This window comes from Haemaphysalis longicornis, unplaced genomic scaffold, assembly GCF_048455015.1.
Source record: "Haemaphysalis longicornis isolate Haplotype H1 unplaced genomic scaffold, Haemaphysalis longicornis Haplotype H1 scaffold_7, whole genome shotgun sequence".
Classification (NCBI taxonomy): domain Eukaryota; kingdom Metazoa; phylum Arthropoda; class Arachnida; order Ixodida; family Ixodidae; genus Haemaphysalis; species Haemaphysalis longicornis.
In genome coordinates this window covers 26,980,321-27,001,126 of record NW_027526422.1, presented here as the reverse complement: position 1 = coordinate 27,001,126, position 20,806 = coordinate 26,980,321, and the positions used below count along the sequence as shown (strand labels likewise).

Genomic DNA, 20,806 nt, shown 5'->3' with positions numbered 1-20,806 from the left:
TAATGTACTTCATCAGCACCACTGCTCTGCTGCAGTGTGTTTCAAGTCGGCTATCCTGCAGTGTTAAAGTGTATTCGTCGTCCTGGCATCGTTTTCCTGTTCTGTGCTTAAAGCTGGCTTTTCTGCAGCACATTTTCCTCGGAAGCACAAAACCACCAGTAAATACATAGAAAGCTTCGCAGTGAAACAATTGGCAGTAGGCACCCACATTTCACTGTTGGGAGGTGTACTGAAGATGCCTTGCTTCAAGGGGCCATGAAGACAATGTAAAATATCTTTATTGGAGAGATAATCACTTCATAACAATCACGTAAGTGTTAACCGCATGATTACAAAATTTTAAACCCAAACGCATCCGCTGTGAACTCTGCTGAAACAGCGCAGCTGTGGGTTGTTTTTACGGAGATTCCTTTTAGCTTCGGATTCTTTTTTGTGCGTACTGTTAGAATCCTGTTATTGGATATTGTCATATAATTTGTTTCCGAATTATTGAGCTAAAAGAACAGTTACGGCCGTTTTCTGTAACCGTACTTCCTGCGTAGATGGATATGCCATGACAGCAGACAGTAATTCTGGAACGCTTACAAATTTACTGAGTACTAATTACGACAAGTAAATGAACCTAGGCAGAATGTTAGAGTCCTCTCAGTGGCTAATTGTTGCCAAATAGTTCTGATAACAGAGCCGTTTTCTGTAATCATACTCCCTACGCAGGTGGTCATGCTTCACTGCGCAACACGCATTGTGGAAAACACCACTTACAAAGACAGCTTACACCAATTTTTTAGATGCGACGCATCTCTTGCTCTGAGGCATGTCCCTCCTGCGTCAGCGTTGGCGTCGCTGTCGGCGGCGTCCGCACGCCACCTGCGCATGCGCGACTCTCATCCGCTCTTCTCTCCGACAGCTGTGCGCAACACTCTCACTCCGTCTCATTATCATAAACAACAGCTGCGTGCACGCGCTTCGCTCGCTTCGCTCCGCTCCCCTCGCGCAGGTGCACGCATGCGCGACTCTCCTCCGCTGTCTCGTCTCCTTCAGGCGCTGTGAATCTAAAGCGGGTAGCGCGCTGCGGCGGTTCAGTCAGCGATCGCTCTCGTTCGACTTCGCGTCACTTTGCTTGACGACTGCGTGCTTGACTTGATTCTTCCGATGAAGACGTGATGGAAGCGACAGTCCCTTCAGCGAGTGGACTGACGCAATCCAATACCAGCGTCAGTCCAAATGCTCCCCCCAGGTGCGTCGCATCACATGAGGGTTCCCTCGCGGGAAGGTGGGCGTAATTTTCTAGGTTGGCTGCACCTCAATACGCAAAAGCAGTATTGGGCAGACATTTTTGCAGGAGAAATATTCACCAGCAAATTATCCACCAGCGAAAATATTGACAGCCAGTAAAAAGGGAAGCCAGTAAATACCAGATAAGATCTACGAGACGACAGAGCTCACCTTCCTAATGCCCTGAAGATAGGGAGCGTGAACATGCAACGAAGAATACGTGGTAGTTTCGTCGGATGTGCGTAATCTGGGCGTGAAGATGACAAAATGGCGCATAGTATCCTACGCTGGCGGTTTACCAATCTGCGAGTGACGAGGGCTATGTGCTCGAGCAGTTGTCTTTTCTTTACCCGTTGTTCCAATTAGGTTTCATTCGTAACACATGCGTGCTCCCAGAATGCGCTGTGTGCCAATTAAAGCATGATTACAATGGACGCGAGTCGGTGTTTACTATTTTACCTTTATTATGTAGAATAAAGCTACTTTTATGCCCAAGCTACGCCGTCGCCGCATGAGACTCAAGGTGCGCTGGCTCTTCTTGCAGGCAAATCAAGACTTCGTCATTGACGTCCCAAACTCGATCGTGCGGAAAGCCCAGTGCCAACTGTGGCCGCTGGTGGCGCTCTCTCTCGCCGTCACCATCACTATCGCGCTCCTCTACGTCCTCATCCAGGGTTCTTCCGGCCCGGAACGCTGCGCCTCGCCCACGTGCACGCGATTCGCTGAGCTTCTCGAGCAGTTCGTGAACGCGTCCATAAACCCATGCGACAGCTTCGGACACTTCGTTTGCGACGGCTGGCACAGCAAGCACGAGCTCTCCATGCGCCAGGGCATGTTCCGCAGGGCACTCGCGACGATGGAGCAGCTCGTCACAGGAGCCACAGATACTCCGGTGCACCATAACGCCGCTGAGCAGTGCGCCGCCCTCTTAAGGACCTGTTACAGCACAAAGTGGCGAGGCAACTTATAACGGAGTCTCGCCGTTGCTTTACCAAGGACTTCAGGACGATGTCCATTACGCCACGCGACGACGTCATGATCGACGCCATCTGCCTGGAAGTCCTGTTGGACGCTTTCGAGGCGGCTCTTCAGGAGGGCAGCACAAACCGTCAGGGAGAGGGCGGCTACTCGGCCACCGAGACGTTCTTCCTGTCCTGGTGCCTTGCCAGGTGCGCGCCCCGCGCATCGCTCACTCGGCCGACGTGGACCCTTGCTCCGCTACTCTACGTCACGTGCAGCGCTTCTCGGACACCTTCAGCTGCCAAGCGAAGACATCGTTACACCCTCTGCGCAAATGCCACCTTTCCTGATGACCGCCTGCATGCACAGTTTGCGGAGCCCACATGCACATTTCCAGTCTTCCGCTAATAGTAACAAATGGGTATACGCAACTTACGTCAGTTTCCACCAGGTGTTGCGTTGTGACTTTTTCATAGACACCCGCTTGACTACAGGGCTTGTTTGCCTCGTTAACAAAATCGAGTAAGGTGCTGGTAGGGAGGCATGTAGTTAGGACCTGGAGGTTGCATGTGTGTGGCTCTTGAGGAACGTGAAGGATACAAGCGCCCTATGAAGACCTTAATATGTAGACGAGTTTACGTGGGTCTGGTACTTTGACGGGGATAGAGAAGTGAGGCTGGTGTAAAATGGGGAAATTTCATTAGTGTGGGTGCAGTCTGCATTGCTTTAACGCGCGGTAGCACAGACATTACTCGGATGCCTTGCTCTCTTTAGTCGGATATTACATGACAGTGTCAGTGAGCTTGCGGCGTGCTTTGCATTCTGTGGATATGGTATCAGTACATAGAGCAGTGTTCCTGAGGGTGAGAGATGTAGCGCTTGGACAGCATTAGTGAGTTCAAATTTGTGTGCTACATCCTACAAGTGCCTCTGTTGCATGTGGTATATGGCTTAGATTGGTTTAGGCCCTATCAACGTGGCTGCTTATTCAAGAACGCCGTTCTGGTCTGTAGAGTGCATGTTTCACGCGTTGACTCTTTATTAAAAAACATTTCCTAGTGCACCATGGTTGGCGCTTTCAGTTGTGGGCTTCAGGGAGAATGTATTCTAGGAGGAGTGAATTCCTATGCAGCAGCTACTTCAGGAGCTGATGTGTCGGCAGCGGCGACGTCCGTAGCTTGCTCTCCGGCTTCAGTGGCACCTGCGAAGAGATCTTTAGTTCACTCACAACCACACGGTACTGCTGATTCATAACACTTAAGGCGAGTGCGATAAATTTCTTAGCAGGAGCAAAAGCTTCTGGTCTTCCTGAAAGTGGGCCAGGGGCTTGCATGGATTAAAACCGAAATTTACGGTGTCGTGTCATCGATTGTTCGAGATAATATTTAATTTTTTGAATCAAAACATGAGATGAAAAGTCGAGTAACTTTATAAGGAAGCCTTTCAGTAGCTGGTTCCGCAGCATCATATTAGGTTATATTACGTTATATTCAGTTATATTAGGTTATATTACTTTCCGTCGATAAGACTTCAGGTGAGCGATGCTGCGGGTAATGCTATGTAAGGTGGCGACAAATATAGCACCTGTACGCCGGTATCAGCTTCGCCGATAGGTAGCGTTTTTAGACTTCAATTCTTTGAAGCCAAAAATGTTCTGTCGTAATCTTACGTTCGTTTTCGAGAGGCAGGTCCACCGAACGTATGGGTTCTCCTGTGGACCACACAACAGAATATATCGTTCAGGTTTATTCTGTGGGCCAGACCACAAGGTGAAGTTCCGCTTTGAGCTACTACTACTGCACCGCTCGTCGCCCTTCGTGGTACAGGGGTAGAGTGTCGGATTTTTGACGCTAACGGCGTTTCTAAAGTTTTTTTTTTTTCGGAAAGTGATTTTTATTGTAAAATGTGTTCTTAAATTAAGTGAACTCTTTATTTCTGTGCATAATGGTGTTTTCCTATCATTTAGCTCGTTTTATATGAATAGGTTTCAACTATACCTTCGTACCGTCCACAGAATAGGGCTGAACATTACACTGTTGTCTGGTCTACAAAATGAGTCTGCACATTATACTGTGGTCTGGTCCAGAGAACAGCCGCATCCACGGCAGAAACACCCTTACAACTACAGAACACATGCTACAAAATTTTGGAAACAAATGTTTTTACTGTATGCGTTTCTTTATTTTGGTAAGGCCTTTGAGTGTGTGGACAGGGGTGTTCTAGAATGCAAATCGTATCTTTGTAGGATCCATTGTAAGCCCCTGGTTCTTACTTAATCATATTTATGATAGGCAGTCCTTATTCTTAGATAATTATAGGTCCTGCCTTCTTCTCATACTTACTGGCATGCCCCGAAGAATGTGTTCGATCCACTGCTTTTTTAATGCTTGCGTGAATGACATTGTAGGTATTGATCCCGTTGCCATCTTCGGGATATGTGTAAACAGTTGTTCCCGTACCGTATTTAACAAGTACAACCATCAAATGCTACAAAAGTTTCATTAAAATACAACCTTGTTCAAGGTCTTATTTCATAAAACAAATTCATTAAGATCAAAAATATATTTCGAACAAGTATAGGTTAGTTGGACTTCATAAAAAATTGCCTCCATCTCCCCGCGAGGGAACCCTGGTGTGATGCGGCGCATCTGGGGGTTCAATTGGCGTTTCCATTTGGTTGATTTTCTACATCGCGTGAAACGTATTGTGAACGCGTAGGATGCCTTCCATCACATACGGATGTTCTCATACGCGGACGATGGGGGCAATTTTACATTTTCATGCACATGCCTACGCGAAATGAGAGAGTACAGGTGTTTTAGCGGCCACCACCCAGCGCGTTTTAGCGGCCACCACAGCGCTTGAAGGAGAGGAGACCGCGGAGGATAGTCGCGCATGCGCGCACATGCGCACCGGAGCAGCGGTTAACGCAGCGTTAACGCAGCGAAGCGCGCGCAAACCAAGCGCGCCAGCTGTCGTTATGCTAATGCGCCGGAGTGAGAGTGTTGCGCACAGCTGTGGGAGAGACGAACGGAGGAGAGTCGCGCATGCGCAGGTGGCGTGCGGACGGACGCCGACGACGCAGGAGGGACATGCCTCAGAATAAGAGATGCGCCGCATCTAAAAATTTATGCTGAACAGGATATTGCAAAAGTTAATAAACTTGAAATCCGCGCGCGGTCGACAATCGCTGCATCTGAAAGCGATACTGCGAATTGGCCACGTACTATTCATTCTATTGTCAACTGTTGTAGTATGGTTTGGATAACAACTCGTACAGCAAATTGGAAGAAAAAATTACATTGGAACACATTCACCCAGCTTCACTGACCTAACCTCGCGAACGCTGTCGTTAACAGCGGTGCTGCTTGGCCTTCCCTAAGCGCAAGAGTAAGCTTCGTAGGATTTCGAAAAGTCAGCAGATCGATTCCCGTTCGCGTCAATTCATTTGTGTCGTTTGCGCTGCTCGCGCCATCTGTATACTGCAACCTTTTGTTACTTCGGAACTTGAAACGCTGCCACGAGAAGGCAGCGCGAGCGCGTTTTTTTTTTTTTTTTTTTTTGCGGGGAGTATTTTTTTGTTATCTACCCCAAAAATCAAGCACTCGTGTATTTCTAAGTGAAGAACAATGCAAATATTATTTAGGTATTGCTCTCTTGCCTTAAATATGCTTAATGTTTTTGTTGCTCAGCAATGCTGACAAGTATAACCATTGTCACTAGATTTAGTAGCGTAGAAAGCTTTGCATATATAAACTTCTCGTTGCAGCATTCTTTGAACTTGCTGCACGTGTGCTTGGCGCTTCCTCTCCTCTTCGCTGGGGTACGCCAGTACATGTAGCTGACACAACGTTACCATATTTCGCCACATGAAAGCCTCGAATAAGATCAGACTCGCTGTTAAAATTTTTCTTCGTTATATTGCAAACCTTGACAATTTTTCCCATTGTATACTGTTTTTGTATCATCAGTGCGTAACATATTTTTTGTATTCTTCACCTTTGTATTTTTTCCTTGAGGCTATAAGTAAGTTTTGATGTATTTTAATACCTAAATTAAACTCTCTAAACTTACGAACCAGCGATGCCTGCCTTGTTCCAGAATTCTGAATAACTATAAACTGCAATTATTGCATCCCATTCATGCTTAATAAACCAAAATGTGCTGCTAATTTAAAAAAAAAAAGGAACTAAACTGCCTCGTTTTTTGTAAACAATGAATTCCCGTTCGCAATTTATTTTTCTCTGATGGGTATGTTTCAAATCGTCCCCTATTTCATCGTATATTTCATGGCCTTTGTGGATGATTACCTTCCGAATTGTGATGCTCGCAATAATAGTGCTTTTACAATACGGTACGGCAGAATTTATTCTTTTTGTGCTCTTTTTTTCTCAATGATTTGATTGTATAAAATATGTGTGTCTTTTTTCTTTCCAGCTGCATTGCATTCTGACCTCACTTTGGTAGCATTGAACCGTGATGCCTCGGTATGGGTTTGCGGGCTCAGCCGTTCAAACTAACTTTTGAGCACATGAACCCTTCCAGGATGTATCTTCTAGAAAAATAACATTGAAACCAATTGATTTTAATTGACCGTAAACAATTGCTTGCGCGTTGCCTCACTGCGGCGCAGTGCGACTAGGCTATATGACCCTTTGCTTGTGCTGCGAACAACCTTTTAGGTTCACACCGCCAACTCGTAAAAAATTGAGTTTCGCAATTTTGTGGAATGCTTACCCTTCAAATAAATTCTTTGAATAATTAAGAGAGAAATACGAGTACGCCTATGCAGTTCTGATGTGTGGATTTCGAAACTATTAGTGTCCAATTTCCGAACGTGTCCTGTCATTTTGGTCATCATTTTCCCTTTGTGTATTTTCCTACTCTCCGTTACTATGACTTGGCACGTACCCGTGTTCGCATCGCCAAGCGAAGAAGACATCTAGCGGGAACATACCTCGCTGCTGACTTAATTGCTGATTCTGCAATTAGCAATGCTCAAATTACTCGAATGGAGGCATGAGCACATCTCTCCAGCATTTTCTTCTAAGTAGAAGGCCACAACCCACTCACAAGGTCCATCTTCAGTCAGGTTGAGTCAGCAAGCTGTGGGACGCGTGCTGGTCTGGTATCCCTGAGGCCTCTGGTGCGAATTTCCCCCAGGCCCTATCTTACCCAGTTTTCTTTTCAACTATAGAACTCAACGTTCCTTAAAGGAGCCATGAAGACAAAATGCAAGTTGAGATTATTAGAAAGACTGCTGAGTCCCGATAACAACGACACCAATATCCTCGCAATCTTCGAACAAATAACGGAGATATTAAAGAAAACGTGTGAAGCCGTGGCGACCCTTAGCCAATTTCCCGCAACTTTTCTATGGCGTCACGGAACCTTGTTTGTGCAATTTGCGGCCGCCTAACTGACCTGTCGCGACGACACATGACTGGACGTCTGTAATGGGGCCTCTAGTTCCATTTGACCGCATCACTTGAATGCTAACGTGCAGTTAACGCACTGAAGATTATGTTTTATTTGGCCCGTATGACGTCATTCTTGCTCATAACCCGTCACTATAACGCAAAATCTGAAAATTTTTAAATACTTCTTGCGTTTTTTTCGTCAAAAAATATCTTTTATGGCTGTAATAGAGCTGAGTGAGATACCGAATCCTAGTTCTTTCAAATTACACGAAGTTGTATTTTCTCTTCATGGCTCCTTTAAAGAATCTTCCCTGAGAAGTTTTACGTTCATCCTAGCATCCTCTGATCTCCATTTTGAATTCTTTGAGCGCTCGGCCGTTTTTTAGTGCCACCTGTGTGCCGGAGACGCCAAGTTTTCGACCCAGTCAGTCAGTTACTGCTTTCCAATTAAAACAATACATACGTGCAATACCTCGGCCCAAAATACCCATAACGGAAATTAGTGCAGTGCACAAGATTCACTGTAGTTTCCTTAAAGACCAACAGCGCGGAAACTTCACTTAGGACATATTAATTTTGAACGTGCACTACGTACCACCAAATCAACTGGGACATGACCGTCAGCCTGCAAAACGCCTTATTATTTAGTCAGAAGTGTTTAAAATGACTCCTTCGAAGGCAACACTACACCGGCCGGTGGACCGCGTAAACAATCTTGAAGCCCATGTGACGTTGCGGCCAGCAGGGTAATTCGCCCTCCGGCAGGTTAGTCAGTTTCCCCAGAGAACCGTTCGAGCTTCGCCATAGGCACTTCACCCATTAATCCTGGCTGCAATGGCCGCTGTCGTCAGATATTCGGTTTGAAAAACGCCGATTCAGCTGTAATATTTTGCACCTTGCAGCCTTTTCAATCAACCTATGCGAAAATAGGGTTTCCAAACGGTAGAAATTTTCGTTGCAGTTGGTTTTAAAGGCTCTGTGGTACCCCTTGTTCACTCTCCGTAGACTTCGATTCGCACGGTCGTTGCCAACATACGTTCATGTACGCTCCTGCTCTCTCTTTATAATTTCTAGCTAGTGAACACCCAATCATGCTCCCGCCCATCTGACGTAGCAAGTCAGGCAGCCTGTCAGGCTGACATCGTCAGAGCATCAAACCTTTCTCCAATACTCTCACATTTACACCTCTACTCTCTAGTGCTAAGATCACCAGGCTGTTCTCTACAGTGAAAGGCCGTTAATTCCAACTTCAATAATGCAAATTTCCGATAAATCAAACCGTGTCATTCAGTCCGGCCAAATATCCATAGAAGTCTATGTGTAAAAAACCCGTTAATTTGAACCCCAGTAGGCTCCGCCACGAATAGTTCGAATTACGCGCCACCACACCGGCACCTTGGCGCCTGGTACACGCCAGAGAAACGCACTCTGTGCCTCCACACTGGGCTCTATACAACGAAGGCAAAACCTGGTAATAGCTATCTAAATTCCACATGGCTGGTGTTATAGAAGACACATTTTCAGCGTACTCGGTCGATGAGGACGAGAGTACAGTGATGTGTGTGGAGCGCGGGCAGATGAATCATATCACAGATCAGAAGCGCAGAAGATGTGGCTGCCAATGAAAACGACGACGAAGCCTGGTGAGGCCGTCCGGTCAAAAGTGACGGCCGGATCAAATGCCGCCGGTCTTTCCTTGAGTTGTCAAAAGAAGAAAATTAGACTTTCCGCACCGTTTATTTTTTAGGGCAAAATGAACTGACTGTCGCATTTAAGGACAGAAGGTAGGCCCCAATGACGAGATTTTTCTAGCATCAAAATGTTGACATGCCCTACGACTCGCTGTTGCAGGGTACTGTTGTTATTGATTACGTTCATTATTTCGAAGTCAGCTGGCGTCCCCTTGCAGTTCGAATTAACGAGTTTTCCTTGTACTGTGAAGGTAACAACCTACATTGCTCCCTGAATGTCATGTAGAGAAAAGCAAAATTGAAAAATTTGGAGTAGTTGGCGACTTCACAGAGATATCACCGTACTTGCCTACAGCTCTCACTGGTGCAAGCCTGTCGGGGCTGGGTAAGTACCGCCAAGAAAGAAGTGTGAAACAAAAGGCCGGTTGACTTGCCGTTAGAACCACATGCTGGTCGGCATTCAAACTAACACTCTTTTCAGTCTGTATTATGCAGTCTGTATTATCTGTATCTTCAGTCTGTATTATGCTAAGATAATAAGGCATAGGCTAAATAACTAGTTGTTTTTAGCTCTATCTTTTAAGGTAGCGCTTCTTTGACGGTGTGTCACTTTTACGCGTGCCCCGTAGGTACCTTATTACTATAAGAAGTTCAACTACTGCCTAATGGTAGGGGTGAAGTTTAAATGTGCGTAATTGAGCCCTCTTTGGCCCCAGACACCCGGGGGGGGGGGGGTATCTTTGGGTGGGTGTTGTTACAACGTGAGGGTATCTAAACCCGCTGATAGCTATATACCTAAAATTGATAAAAAAGTATGCAACGAACCCTGCTGCCAATGTTGTTGGTTCACTTGGTCTTAAGCGTGAGCTCTACCGTCGTACGAAGTTAGAACGGGGTTGATACCGTTGCATAAGTTCAGGACTGTAGCTTGTTGTATCGAGCCGAACAAGACAGCACTGCGGTAGTAAGATTTCCAAGTTTACAAATAAGGTGAATTTATTTTGCCTGCAGGTTTACCGCTTTCCGTCGAATTGTGATTAAGTTCTGCGCGCATGTTCTATGAAAAATCATAAAAAGCTCACTGTTGACCGGCTAAGGAGAACTTCGTCAAAAGCAGGTGTAACTGCCGCCGTGGATGATCTAACAAATATAGAGGCTAAAATAGCCTTTTTGGTCCGAGTATTTTAAGTGCAGAGCACTTTAGCGCTGGCCTTGTCGTCCTCGCTCGCTCGCTTGACCCAAGTATATAGAGCGCCAAGGCGGCGTCCCGGGGTAACGCTGTTGTTCGCGGCGTACCCCAGAGGCTTAGAAAGCCAAGCGGTTTATAGTCATAAGCGTTCGAAACTCGTGAAACGCTGTCGCTTGTCATACATATGCCCGTTTTTTAGCGCAAAGAAAACTGTAGGTACATTTGAGGAAACATATACGTAATTAACCGGCAGCGCTCGTGTTCCTCTAGTTAAAGACGCCCGTTGGGTTTGTTTTTACGATAGTAAACGCAAAATGTGGCAGTGCAACGCCGGCACGTGCGGGGAGGAAACCACAAAGGGAACAGAACTCCCGCTTGCGCACTTTCAGGCAGGGGGCGCGCGAGCACTGCGAAGGCGGGAAATTGAATTGCATGGGGTGGTAGCAGTAAGCGGATAACGGCGGTACAGTCCATTATGGCGAATCACTGCTCTGCACTTCCAACAGCTTTCATATTGAGTGAAACGGCTTCAATTTTTTAATATGTCTGTGAGCTCCGAGCGGATCCTTTATTGCACTGTATTAAATCCACATAAATGTAAACATGGCTGATGTTACACTTGTGCACGACGTAAGCCCTCGGATCGACGCTACAGCAACAAACACCACCATAAATGAATGCACCAAATATTTGGCGTAGTGCCCATGCGCGCGGCTTACGAACGCATGCTCTTGGTATAAAAAAAAAGAGGGTTTCATCTACCGTAAAATCTGTTGGTCCGCATGGGTGGTGTTTCGAATTTCTGTTAGCATACGCTACGCATATTGTGTTAGGTAAGGAAGCATGTCTAAATATTTGCCCTTTATGTGTCTCCTCTTCTCTCCCTCTTGTCACGTGTTTGGCCTCTCGGTGAAGTTTGAAAGTTCGCGCGCTACTCGCGTAAACTATACAACTCAAATCACGCTAAGGCAATACCAACTGGAGCACGCCGAGGAAGAGTGCAAAGTTTGCGCTCGCCCAAAGTTCGAACATACAGCTACGGTTGACCCCACGGTATTAAGGCGGCTGCCAAACACCAGTTTTCAAGAATTATCGAACCGTCGAGCACAGAAAACTTTGCGAGTGGAAAATTTAGTGGATATTCTTTTCCTCTTGCTTCGAGGAACCGAAGATCCTAGCTCAATTCCGACAAACCTCTCATGACTAAATTGTGGACAACCGGCATTATACGGCACAAACCCAAAGCGGGCTTCTATTTCGCATTAAACATATGTTCAATTTGGCTCGGACTCCTATTTGTAAATTTTGGCGAGTACCACGCTACCGACGCGTAGTAATGCTTTCGACCCAATCTGCAGTAGTGACCAGAAACCGAGCACACTACTGCTGACCAAAAGGACTGGTTAGGCGATACAGACGAGCGTGGCTGGCAGAATTCATTTCTCGAGTTCCGCCTTTTGTTGGACAAATATTATCAAGCGCAAAGAAATAGGTCTATTTAGATGTAGCAACTCGCCTAATCAGGAAAACTATAAAGATTAGATTAGTCGTCAGAATTTAGCGGTTTGAATTAAACTAGTTCTGCTTTCATAGTTTTGTAGTTGCGACCTCTGCCTTTACGGCTTTGTTTTGTAGCTGCGTTAAAACGAATGGTTTTTCCCCGATTTTACTAAGCCAGCATTTGCTTTTTACAAGCCCGGAATGCGACATATATGCGGTTAACTTATGAGATTTTTCATCGCAATTTTGGGAGTTTTTCCTCCTCCTACGCGTACACGCTTTTTGTGTGCTTACCGCTGTCACAGCCTGCGATGGCTGCGGGAAGACACTGGTTCGCGGCGACACTGAAGTGCTGGCCCTCGGGGCAGTCGAGCTTGAAGCCGAAGAACTGCAGGCAGAGCGAGTACTTGGAGCAGTCGTCGGGGTCCGGAACCTTGAGGGCCACGCCTGGAATGCCGGGCGGGCAGTCCGAGTCTCCGGCGAAGCCGAAGCACGACACCGCGGCCACGCAGATGATGGGGAGGAGTATGAACGAGACGAAGGTCCTCATGGTGGTTGGCTCTGTAATCAGTTCTGCGAAATAAATAAATAAATAAATAAATAAATAAATAAATAAATAAATAAATAAATAAATAAATAAATAAATAAATAAATAAAAAAAGCGCTTATCAACTAAAAGTTACTTCTAGGAGATTATGTCAAGTAGGAAATTAGTTAGTCAATGGATTTATTATCAAGTTACTGTTGCTTACTTAATTGATTACTCTTTTAAACAATAATGTGGAAATAAATACTTCCATCCCAATACTAGTAAAGTGAACAATTTGCGTCTATTAACTTTCCCAGGAACGGCCGATGGCACTTTTGGCTAGAGATGAATAAAAAACAAACAAGACAAGAAACAATACACTTAACAATCTATATATTGCATGAACAAAAACTACCACAGTGCAAAAGAAAAACGTAATTTCGTCACACACATCCATGAGAGTGTACACGCACTACCGACGAACGTGTAAAGTAAGAACAATAATCCTTGGCAAGACAATATACGATGCAAAACTACTACTACAGGTATTCCTTCCATACCGGACGACGCAAAAGGATTTCCAAGCAAACGTAAAAACGAGTAGTGGTTTAGCTGCCTGCTTTGGAATTGCCTTCTATCAGGTTGCTTCACCACACGCCGCTACTCGCGGCGCTTCAGAATTACAGCATCCAATGTGTCCCGTTCGTGGACATGCGTCTTAGTATCAGCTGAGGCATCTTCCCGTCTTTCTCGATTCTTCGTAATGTACGCATGTCGAAACACGCAGCCTTTGTGACAGGGGAGGGCGGAATGAGAGTTCACCGACCGCCGGTAGAAGTGTGAGCCCCCATAGGAGAGCGGTTTACTGTCACCATGTTGTTTAAGATAGGAGAGATCACATACCATAGAATACATACTATAAGCGAATGCAAGTACAAGGTATAGTGTCAGTGATGCGGAAATGCATAGCGACTGGCATTCTCCATCGGTTCCCGTTTTTTTATCAGCTGCTTTTCGCCGGGCGGGAAAGGTTCAGGCACGATCAGCAGAAAATTAAGTATACAAACGTGACAACGCCTTTTGCTGCGTGGCTTTACAACAGTACTTAAGATTGCTTAGCTCACAATAAAACACTTGTGTCTGCTACGGTATCAGCAGTGCCAGAACGGAGGCTAAAGATAATGGCAGCCATCCCGCCCTGCGAAAGTGGATGTCCAGCGAAGCTGTTCTAAACCACCCCAAATGCTGATGGGGTAGAGCATGAAATGTTCCTCGTCGTGTCGGCGGGTTTGTCGCTTTCGCTCGGCTTCTCTGGCGGCGAATGCTGGGTCCTGCTAGCCTGACGCATGCGCTGACCCTCGAATGATGCAACCCCTCTTTTCGAGGGCAGCGGCAAATTTAATTTGACCAGGAATAATTGGGGGGGGGGGGGGGGGGGGGCACGTCACGAGGACGTGGGCTCGCCTCCTGGCCGTGGTGGCCGCTTTTCTGATGGAGACGAAAAGCAAAAACGCCCGTGTGTACGAGATTTCGGCGCACGTTAAGGATTCCCAGGTGGTCAAAAATTAATCCGGAGCCCTCCACAACGGCGCGCCTCATCGCCTGTGTTGCGTCGGTGCGTTAAGCCGTACAATTAGTTAAATCCGGAACACAGTCATAGCAGTCATTGCAGGTGATCATGCTCCTTACTTAGGTGGATAAGGAACGATGAGTGGAAGGGAAATCCCACTCCTCATGGGGCATCCCGCTTCTTAGTGCAGATAATCTCATTTCATTTATGTACCTTCAATTCCGTCATCCCACTCCCGACTGGAGTGACAAACCAAAACTTTGCCCCTCTCATCCCAAAAGAAAACGACGGGCATGCAGACACAAAGGACAACAAACATTCTTTCACAAGTGTCTTAACGCCTCCGGGTTCCGAGCTTTGAAATAACTGACATTCACATTCTGTCATCTAGCCATTTCACCACAGTGAACGGGACATGAACTTTCTGGTTTCCTTTTTTGGGGGCACGGCTTAACACCATAAAATTCTTGGATAGCTACGTCAATGCTAGCTGACGACAATGTTGCCCAGCTGTCACGACAGGAATGCTAGTGTTTGCTTGAGAAACATTATTCCACGAATTTTCGCACTTTTCTTTAATCTTGCCCCGAAATCGGTGATCACACATGTTTGTTTAATAGGCTCATCAGTACTCACTAAATTTGAAAAGACGTAGCTCGTCTTAAAATGCCCCCATTTTTTAGCGGTTTGCGGAGAACTTATCCGCTTGACAAAACGTGCAGTAATTATTGCTAGAACCCGTGCTATGCTCAGAGACGAATCGCACATCTTTTACACGTGAATTATTTGTTTTAAGACTTAATTCTATTTTACTCGGCATCGCGACAGGACAAACGTAACACACGTGTTCGAGAAATCCCACCCACCCAACCCAAATATTCCCTTAAGAGACTGTGGGTTACTGTAAACTATATAAAAATTGGTGCGGCAATATCCGATTGATGGCTCCTGAAAATTCGCACTGCTGTTGATGAACCCTCTGAAGGAGCACATAAACACACTCATTCACAGACAAAAACGAGAGCTGCGTTCTGACTTGATTCTCACCTTGTTTGCTTTCTTCACAATGGTCACAACGGAGACGTCTGAGATCGCTAGCTAGGCGCTGTTGTATATATAAGGACGACGTCCCCGTCAAAAGCAAATTACAAACGGGCTCTGAGACGTCTCGTTATCTCGGAAGTGGCGCCATTTCCGACGCTCATTTGACGTGAAAATAATTGCGGTCACGTTGCTGGCGGCTGACCCCCTTTATGGTGTCGCCGCCAGTACACTGCGAAGAGATACGAGTGACTTCACCTACCAGTGGACATCCGGCTCCTGATAGGCTCCTAAGCTACGCCAACACCGTCTGTCGATAATAAGGCCTGAGATTTGCGTTTGCGTGCTGAACCGGCCTCGCGGAATTTCTCACCTGTTTCTTGTCGAGCCAGTTCACGCGGATTACTTTTTCAGATGCCGTTGTCAGCATCCTAAGTGAGCCGTTCGACCACGAGCCGGACTTGTGTGGGGGTGTTGTTTGTCATCACTAGGTCACCAGTGTTTTTGGCTTCCTCACTTTTGTGAGATGAAGGACGAAGTCTCGAAGCAATTGATAAGGCTGGCTAAATCCTTTTATGTTCCGCAAATTCCATGAGGTAATTAGAACAGCAGTGGCTGCGAGGCAGCTGCCGAGTACCTTGAATTTCTTAGCGGAATCACTACACCTCACTGGTCGCTCGTTCGATGCAAGGTACTGAACCGCGAAATGCATCATACGAATTTTTAGATGCGACTGCATCTCATTCACTCGCCTTGTCCCTCCATACGGCGTTGTTGTTGTCCGTCCACACCCCTCCCCCATTCTCCTCGCCGCGCGAGCTGCGCTCTCCGCCGCTCACCCCATCTCCTCTCCGATAGCGAACGCTCTCTCGCGAGGGGCATTGGATTGGATTCGATTGGGTTGGCTTGGCTTGGCTTGGCTTGGATTGGATTGGATTAAAGTGGATTGTGTTGGATTGTGTTGTGTCATAGCCGCGCCACGTTGCGTCATAGCCGCGGTCGTTCCAGCACCGGCGTTTCGATTTCCATCGATGCGCCTAACAACTCTGCTATCGCCCGCGCAACCGTAACAAGCACCGATCACTGTGATAACAGGAATGCTAGCACCACTGAAGACAAGGCTGCGAAGCGGTGTGAACGTGATGCTGAACGCAAACGATTGAAGCGAGCAGCCGATTCCGAACTTCGTAAACGTGATACCGAACGCAAACGGTTGAAGCGAGCAGCCGATGCTGAACTTCGTCAACGTGAAGCCGCTGCCGTACGCGAGAAGCGAGCGGCCGATGCTGAACTTCGTCAGCGTGAACCCCCAAGATGCGTCGCATCTCCACAGGGTTCCCCTCGCGGGAAGGTGGGGTATTTTTTTCTTGATCCAGGGCGTTTATTTCCTGTTCTTAAGAGTTACTGCTATAATTTTTGTTCTACGGTTCCTCGAGGCGACCTAAATTGTCTTTCCATGTCTGATGTAAAGGGCCAGGTTGTCAAGATGCATGATAAGAAATGAGAGTAATCTTCTATACGTTGTGATTTACTTTGTCTATTTTTACTGAAATGTTTTACTTTTACTTTCATGTCGCTCTCATGTAATCACTTTTGTTTGGCGCTCTTTGCCATTAGTTGGCCTTGCGCCAGTAAAATCCAAACATCATCATCTTTCCATGTGCTTCGTAAGGTGGCATTACAGTGAACTAGAATATTCTAGTGGCATGTTACTTTCCCTTAGGTCATGACTGGCGATAGGCATTGTTTGTATACCATTCTTTTCCGTGTACAGGTAGCCTCAGTTCTGCACAGAGCACCCCGTATCTATTCTGCGCCATGTTGGGCTTTTCATGCTTGTATGTCCAAAGTAGTTGCGTTCGTACACTTGTCCTGGCATTTTGTTACCCAGGTTGAAGAGGGTACTTTCTACATGTACATTTAGCTTTCGGGTTCTTGATATTTACCATTAGTGTAACTGGAGGTCCTGAACCAATTTTGAGGGTGGTCTGTGAAGTTACTGAGCATGACGGTCATCCACAAATTTCAAGAGCTCATATCTTCCCCAGTTATCCAGAATATTGACCTTTCCCTTGAAGCTGTCTCACATGCCACAAACGGTTCGAGTGAGATGATGTCTTCTTCTTACCATTTCAGGGCTTCGAATTCTGCGATGTTGGCTACAAAATTAATTTTTTGTAGCATATGAATGCCATGCGAAGGGGTTTGTTATACTCGGTAGATTTCACTATTACTTGATTGAAGACATGTCTGTGATCAATTGCGCAGTTGCGGTCCTAAATCCAACCCGCTCTGTCGGCTGTCGGAAATCTGAGCTGTTGTTTATGTAACTAACTATTACTGAAGGGAGCATCTTGTATACAATCGAGACTAGGGTGATGGGTCTGTAATTACTCGATAAACTGATGCATCGCCCTACCCCATCAGAAAGCACATGCAGACCGTGTCGTTAAAAAACAATGCACAGAACTGGCAGCAGCGACCGTTCTCACCACTTCCGCCGCCACTGCCGAGGAAGTTCTTATCGCCCTTGCTGCCACAATGGGCGAGGAATTCCTTACTGTCCTTACTGATTATCAGACGACCTGCAGGAACTTTCTAATTGGCCACATTTCTCAACCAGCACTGAACCTTCTGCGACCGGCAAAGACATTACCATCATCTACAGGCTACCGGTCTCCCAAAGGGAACGAGGCGGCACACGCAGCTCCCCGCGCTTATACACACTCGGCGGTTTCCCTAAAAGAACAACACCGCGACCGATCCACCTGAAAGTCGGTGCCACTCCCCACAGGTTCCGAAATCTCAGCCCACTACAAAAACGACCGCCGTCGCTTCCCACCATCCCAGTCGCAGCTAATATGAGACGAAGGAACAACTTTCCGGCGCCTAGAAACAAATTGCTATCCCCATAAGACCGTACTAAATGCTATGCACCCCACACAATACCCCTCCACCTTTAACTTCTGTCCTGTTGCCGGACCCCTATACCACGCTGTATAGAAGTGTTACCAACTTCTATTGGGGTCCCTTGGCACTCCGTTTGGGGACACAGTATTCTTGGCGTCATTTTTTCTGCTCGCGTTAGTTGGTATGTAGACCGCATATGTAAAACACTTTCTGCCACGACTGAAGCGTTGTCTTGCTGTCGCGCGCTGCTCCCAAAAGGGGGAAACTTGACATATACTACACGCTTTTTGCCTCGCTTATCAATTATTATGGTTAAATTGGTATACCCCAAATAAAACAAAGATCACGAAAGTATTGCCGTTGCCAAAACATATGATTCGTTTATTCGCCAATAAGCCTTATCTAGGCCCAACATAAAATTGATTTCCAATATGCAACATTGTGAAAGTGGACCACATGTATGAATATCGACATGGTTCGTCCGGTCCGGTTCTTTTCTTCGTGATCCCGTGTTAACGCGCTGTTTCCAACCAACCCGCTTTACCAACTCGCCCAACTCTTCATCCTATGAATATTGAATTTTGCCTCAGTAAAATGTGCTGTTGGGATAGTTGGCGCATTATCAATTACGAAAATTGCGCTAAAAGGACAAACCGAGGAAGCACGACAGACAATGCGCAACTCACAACTCGCGCAACTCGCAACACATTGTCTGTCGTCCTTCCTGTATTTGTCTTTTAGCGCAATTTTCGTAATTCATGAATCGAATTTTGCCCTGCTTTTCATTTTCTTCCCCCCAATACAGAGACTATATAACTCGCCTGGATTCTTTGCGACAAAGCGAGAACTTTGCCAGCACCCGCAGTTCTGATCGTTGGCACATCCCGCATCTCCGAACCAATTATAAATTACAATCGCTACACCACAATCTTCCATCCCTACTAAACAGCTATAAGCATACGGCAAATTTTATTTTCGGGAATTGCGAAAATATTTTGTGACCTTCTAGATAAATTTGCAATTATCATAAAAGTTGTAGGTTTTTTTTTTGTTCTCTGCAAGTTGTAGATGTTTGTGTTGCTTGGTTTTTATTCCTTGCCTGTAATGTTCTGCTGTTGGGGATTGATTTCGTATAATTTACATCCCAAACAAAATCCTGCCTACCAATTTATTAACTTGCCATTGAACTGAAAGAGGGTTTATTCAGATTTGAGGTTTTGGTGTTTGGAATTTCAATATATTGGACGTATGAATATTATGATCTGCTATCTCACGAAACCGCATAGAGCTTTGCTGTTGTTCACGTTACTGAATGTAACGGTTTGCTGGGCCTGGTCAAGCTGCCATTACAGCTATTATCTCAGCAACCAGACATAATTTTTGGTAACTAAAAGAAAGCAACTTGTCCGCACTTAGTCCCAAAAGTCCCAACCCTACCTATGAGCAGTAGGTGGAGCAGCAGATAAGCTCTGAATGGCCATCTGCACGATGAATTGCACTGAATTAAATCTGCACATTTAATCTGCATTGAATTGCACTTAATTGCCCTCTGCACACTCCATGTGTCCAAAATCTGTCCAGATCTCTTGTTGGGAGGACATGCACCCTTCAAAAACAACTAGTGGCGCAGCACCTGAATCAACCCGCTCTCGTGGACCATATTCGACACACCTTTTACACGCCTTACCCTCAATAAATAGTGACTGTTCGCTACATTTTTAATCATCGAAAGTATATTGAGACAGTAATTAAATATGAACTTTTTATGGCGGAACACAGATGTTTCATTTCAATTCAACTCAGACACAAACCTTGTACCGGTCAAAATAGCATTCAAAATGCTCCGTAACATTATGGTCTAAAAAAATTAGAACACTTGACGCTCACCAATAGGGTGTGGCTCTCTGGAAGCCCGACACAAGAATGTAAAGAGGACCATGTCATCCTGCTCCCCTACCTAGGGAAACCAACGACGTCAACGACGAACCTCTACCCTATTATATATAACCTTAAGTGTAGGCACATTAAAGAAAAAAAAAATGGTTCTTACTTGCCTCAAATGGAATTCGAAGCGGTTAAAACACTTCCTCATACCCTTATTTGAAGTGAAGTGAAGTTTATTTTCTTTTCATAGAAAAGAGGGGACCGAGGCAAAAGGCGGTTAAGCCTGACGAGGCCTCGGTACCCTAAGACTGTAAGCAGTACAGATAAAAACGCAAAAATTCTGAATACATAGAAGGGGCAGCAATCAAAATACAAAACTAATATATAAGCAGTAACACTTACTAGAGTACAAAACATGTGCACAATCATGGACCAATACAAATTGATACTTGTACAAGTAGAATTTCTTACATATGGATGAAATATAGTAAATCATTCGACTCAAGCACTTGTGTGAAAAAGATAAAAATATAGATATATACACTTACATCCACGTACACACATACATACACATACGCTTATATATCGAAGACGGTAAATTGCATTTTTACATTAGAATTTCACCTTCAATCAGATGTTGTTTGGTCTTTTTCTTGAACATGTTTCCAGTTAGAAAAAAACTCATCAGGAAAGGGGAATTTGTTTAGGGCGTTGGGTACTTGACAACTCAGTTTTTGTTCACCAGAATTTGTTCGCGTTCGCGGAACTCTTAGTTTTACCACGCGAAGATTGTAACCTATGTTGCCATCAGAAACACAGTACAAGCGATTCTGGTGG

General features: G+C 45.7%; 1 protein-coding gene across 2 annotated transcripts; it reads right to left on the bottom strand.

Annotated features, from left to right (window-relative positions):
* Nucleotides 1-3,250: 3,250 nt before the first annotated feature.
* Nucleotides 3,251-15,322, bottom strand: LOC144144899 (uncharacterized). Of its 2 annotated transcripts, none has more exons than XM_077676402.1 (3): nt 15,182-15,322; nt 12,330-12,596; nt 3,251-3,436 (listed from the first exon to the last, which is right to left on the bottom strand). In XM_077676402.1, the coding sequence occupies exons 2-3, from the start codon at nt 12,583-12,585 to the stop codon at nt 3,360-3,362; spliced, it is 333 nt and encodes a 110-aa protein (XP_077532528.1). In that variant the 5' UTR covers nt 12,586-12,596; nt 15,182-15,322; the 3' UTR covers nt 3,251-3,359. The 2 variants fall into 2 exon arrangements, with proteins under 2 accessions (XP_077532528.1, XP_077532527.1); XM_077676401.1 differs by having other exon boundaries at nt 12,330-12,608; nt 15,182-15,321.
* Between the last annotated feature and the right edge of the window lie 5,484 nt (nt 15,323-20,806).

Bases quoted from the DNA above. Each gene is read 5' to 3' on its own strand.
- LOC144144899 (XM_077676402.1), bottom strand. From the start codon at position 12,585: ATGAGGACCTTCGTCTCGTTCATACTCCTCCCCATCATCTGCGTGGCC. The intron at 3,437-12,329 runs GTAAGCACACAA...ATCTCTTCGCAG, and splicing joins CATCGCAGGCTGTGACAGCG to GTGCCACTGAAGCCGGAGAG.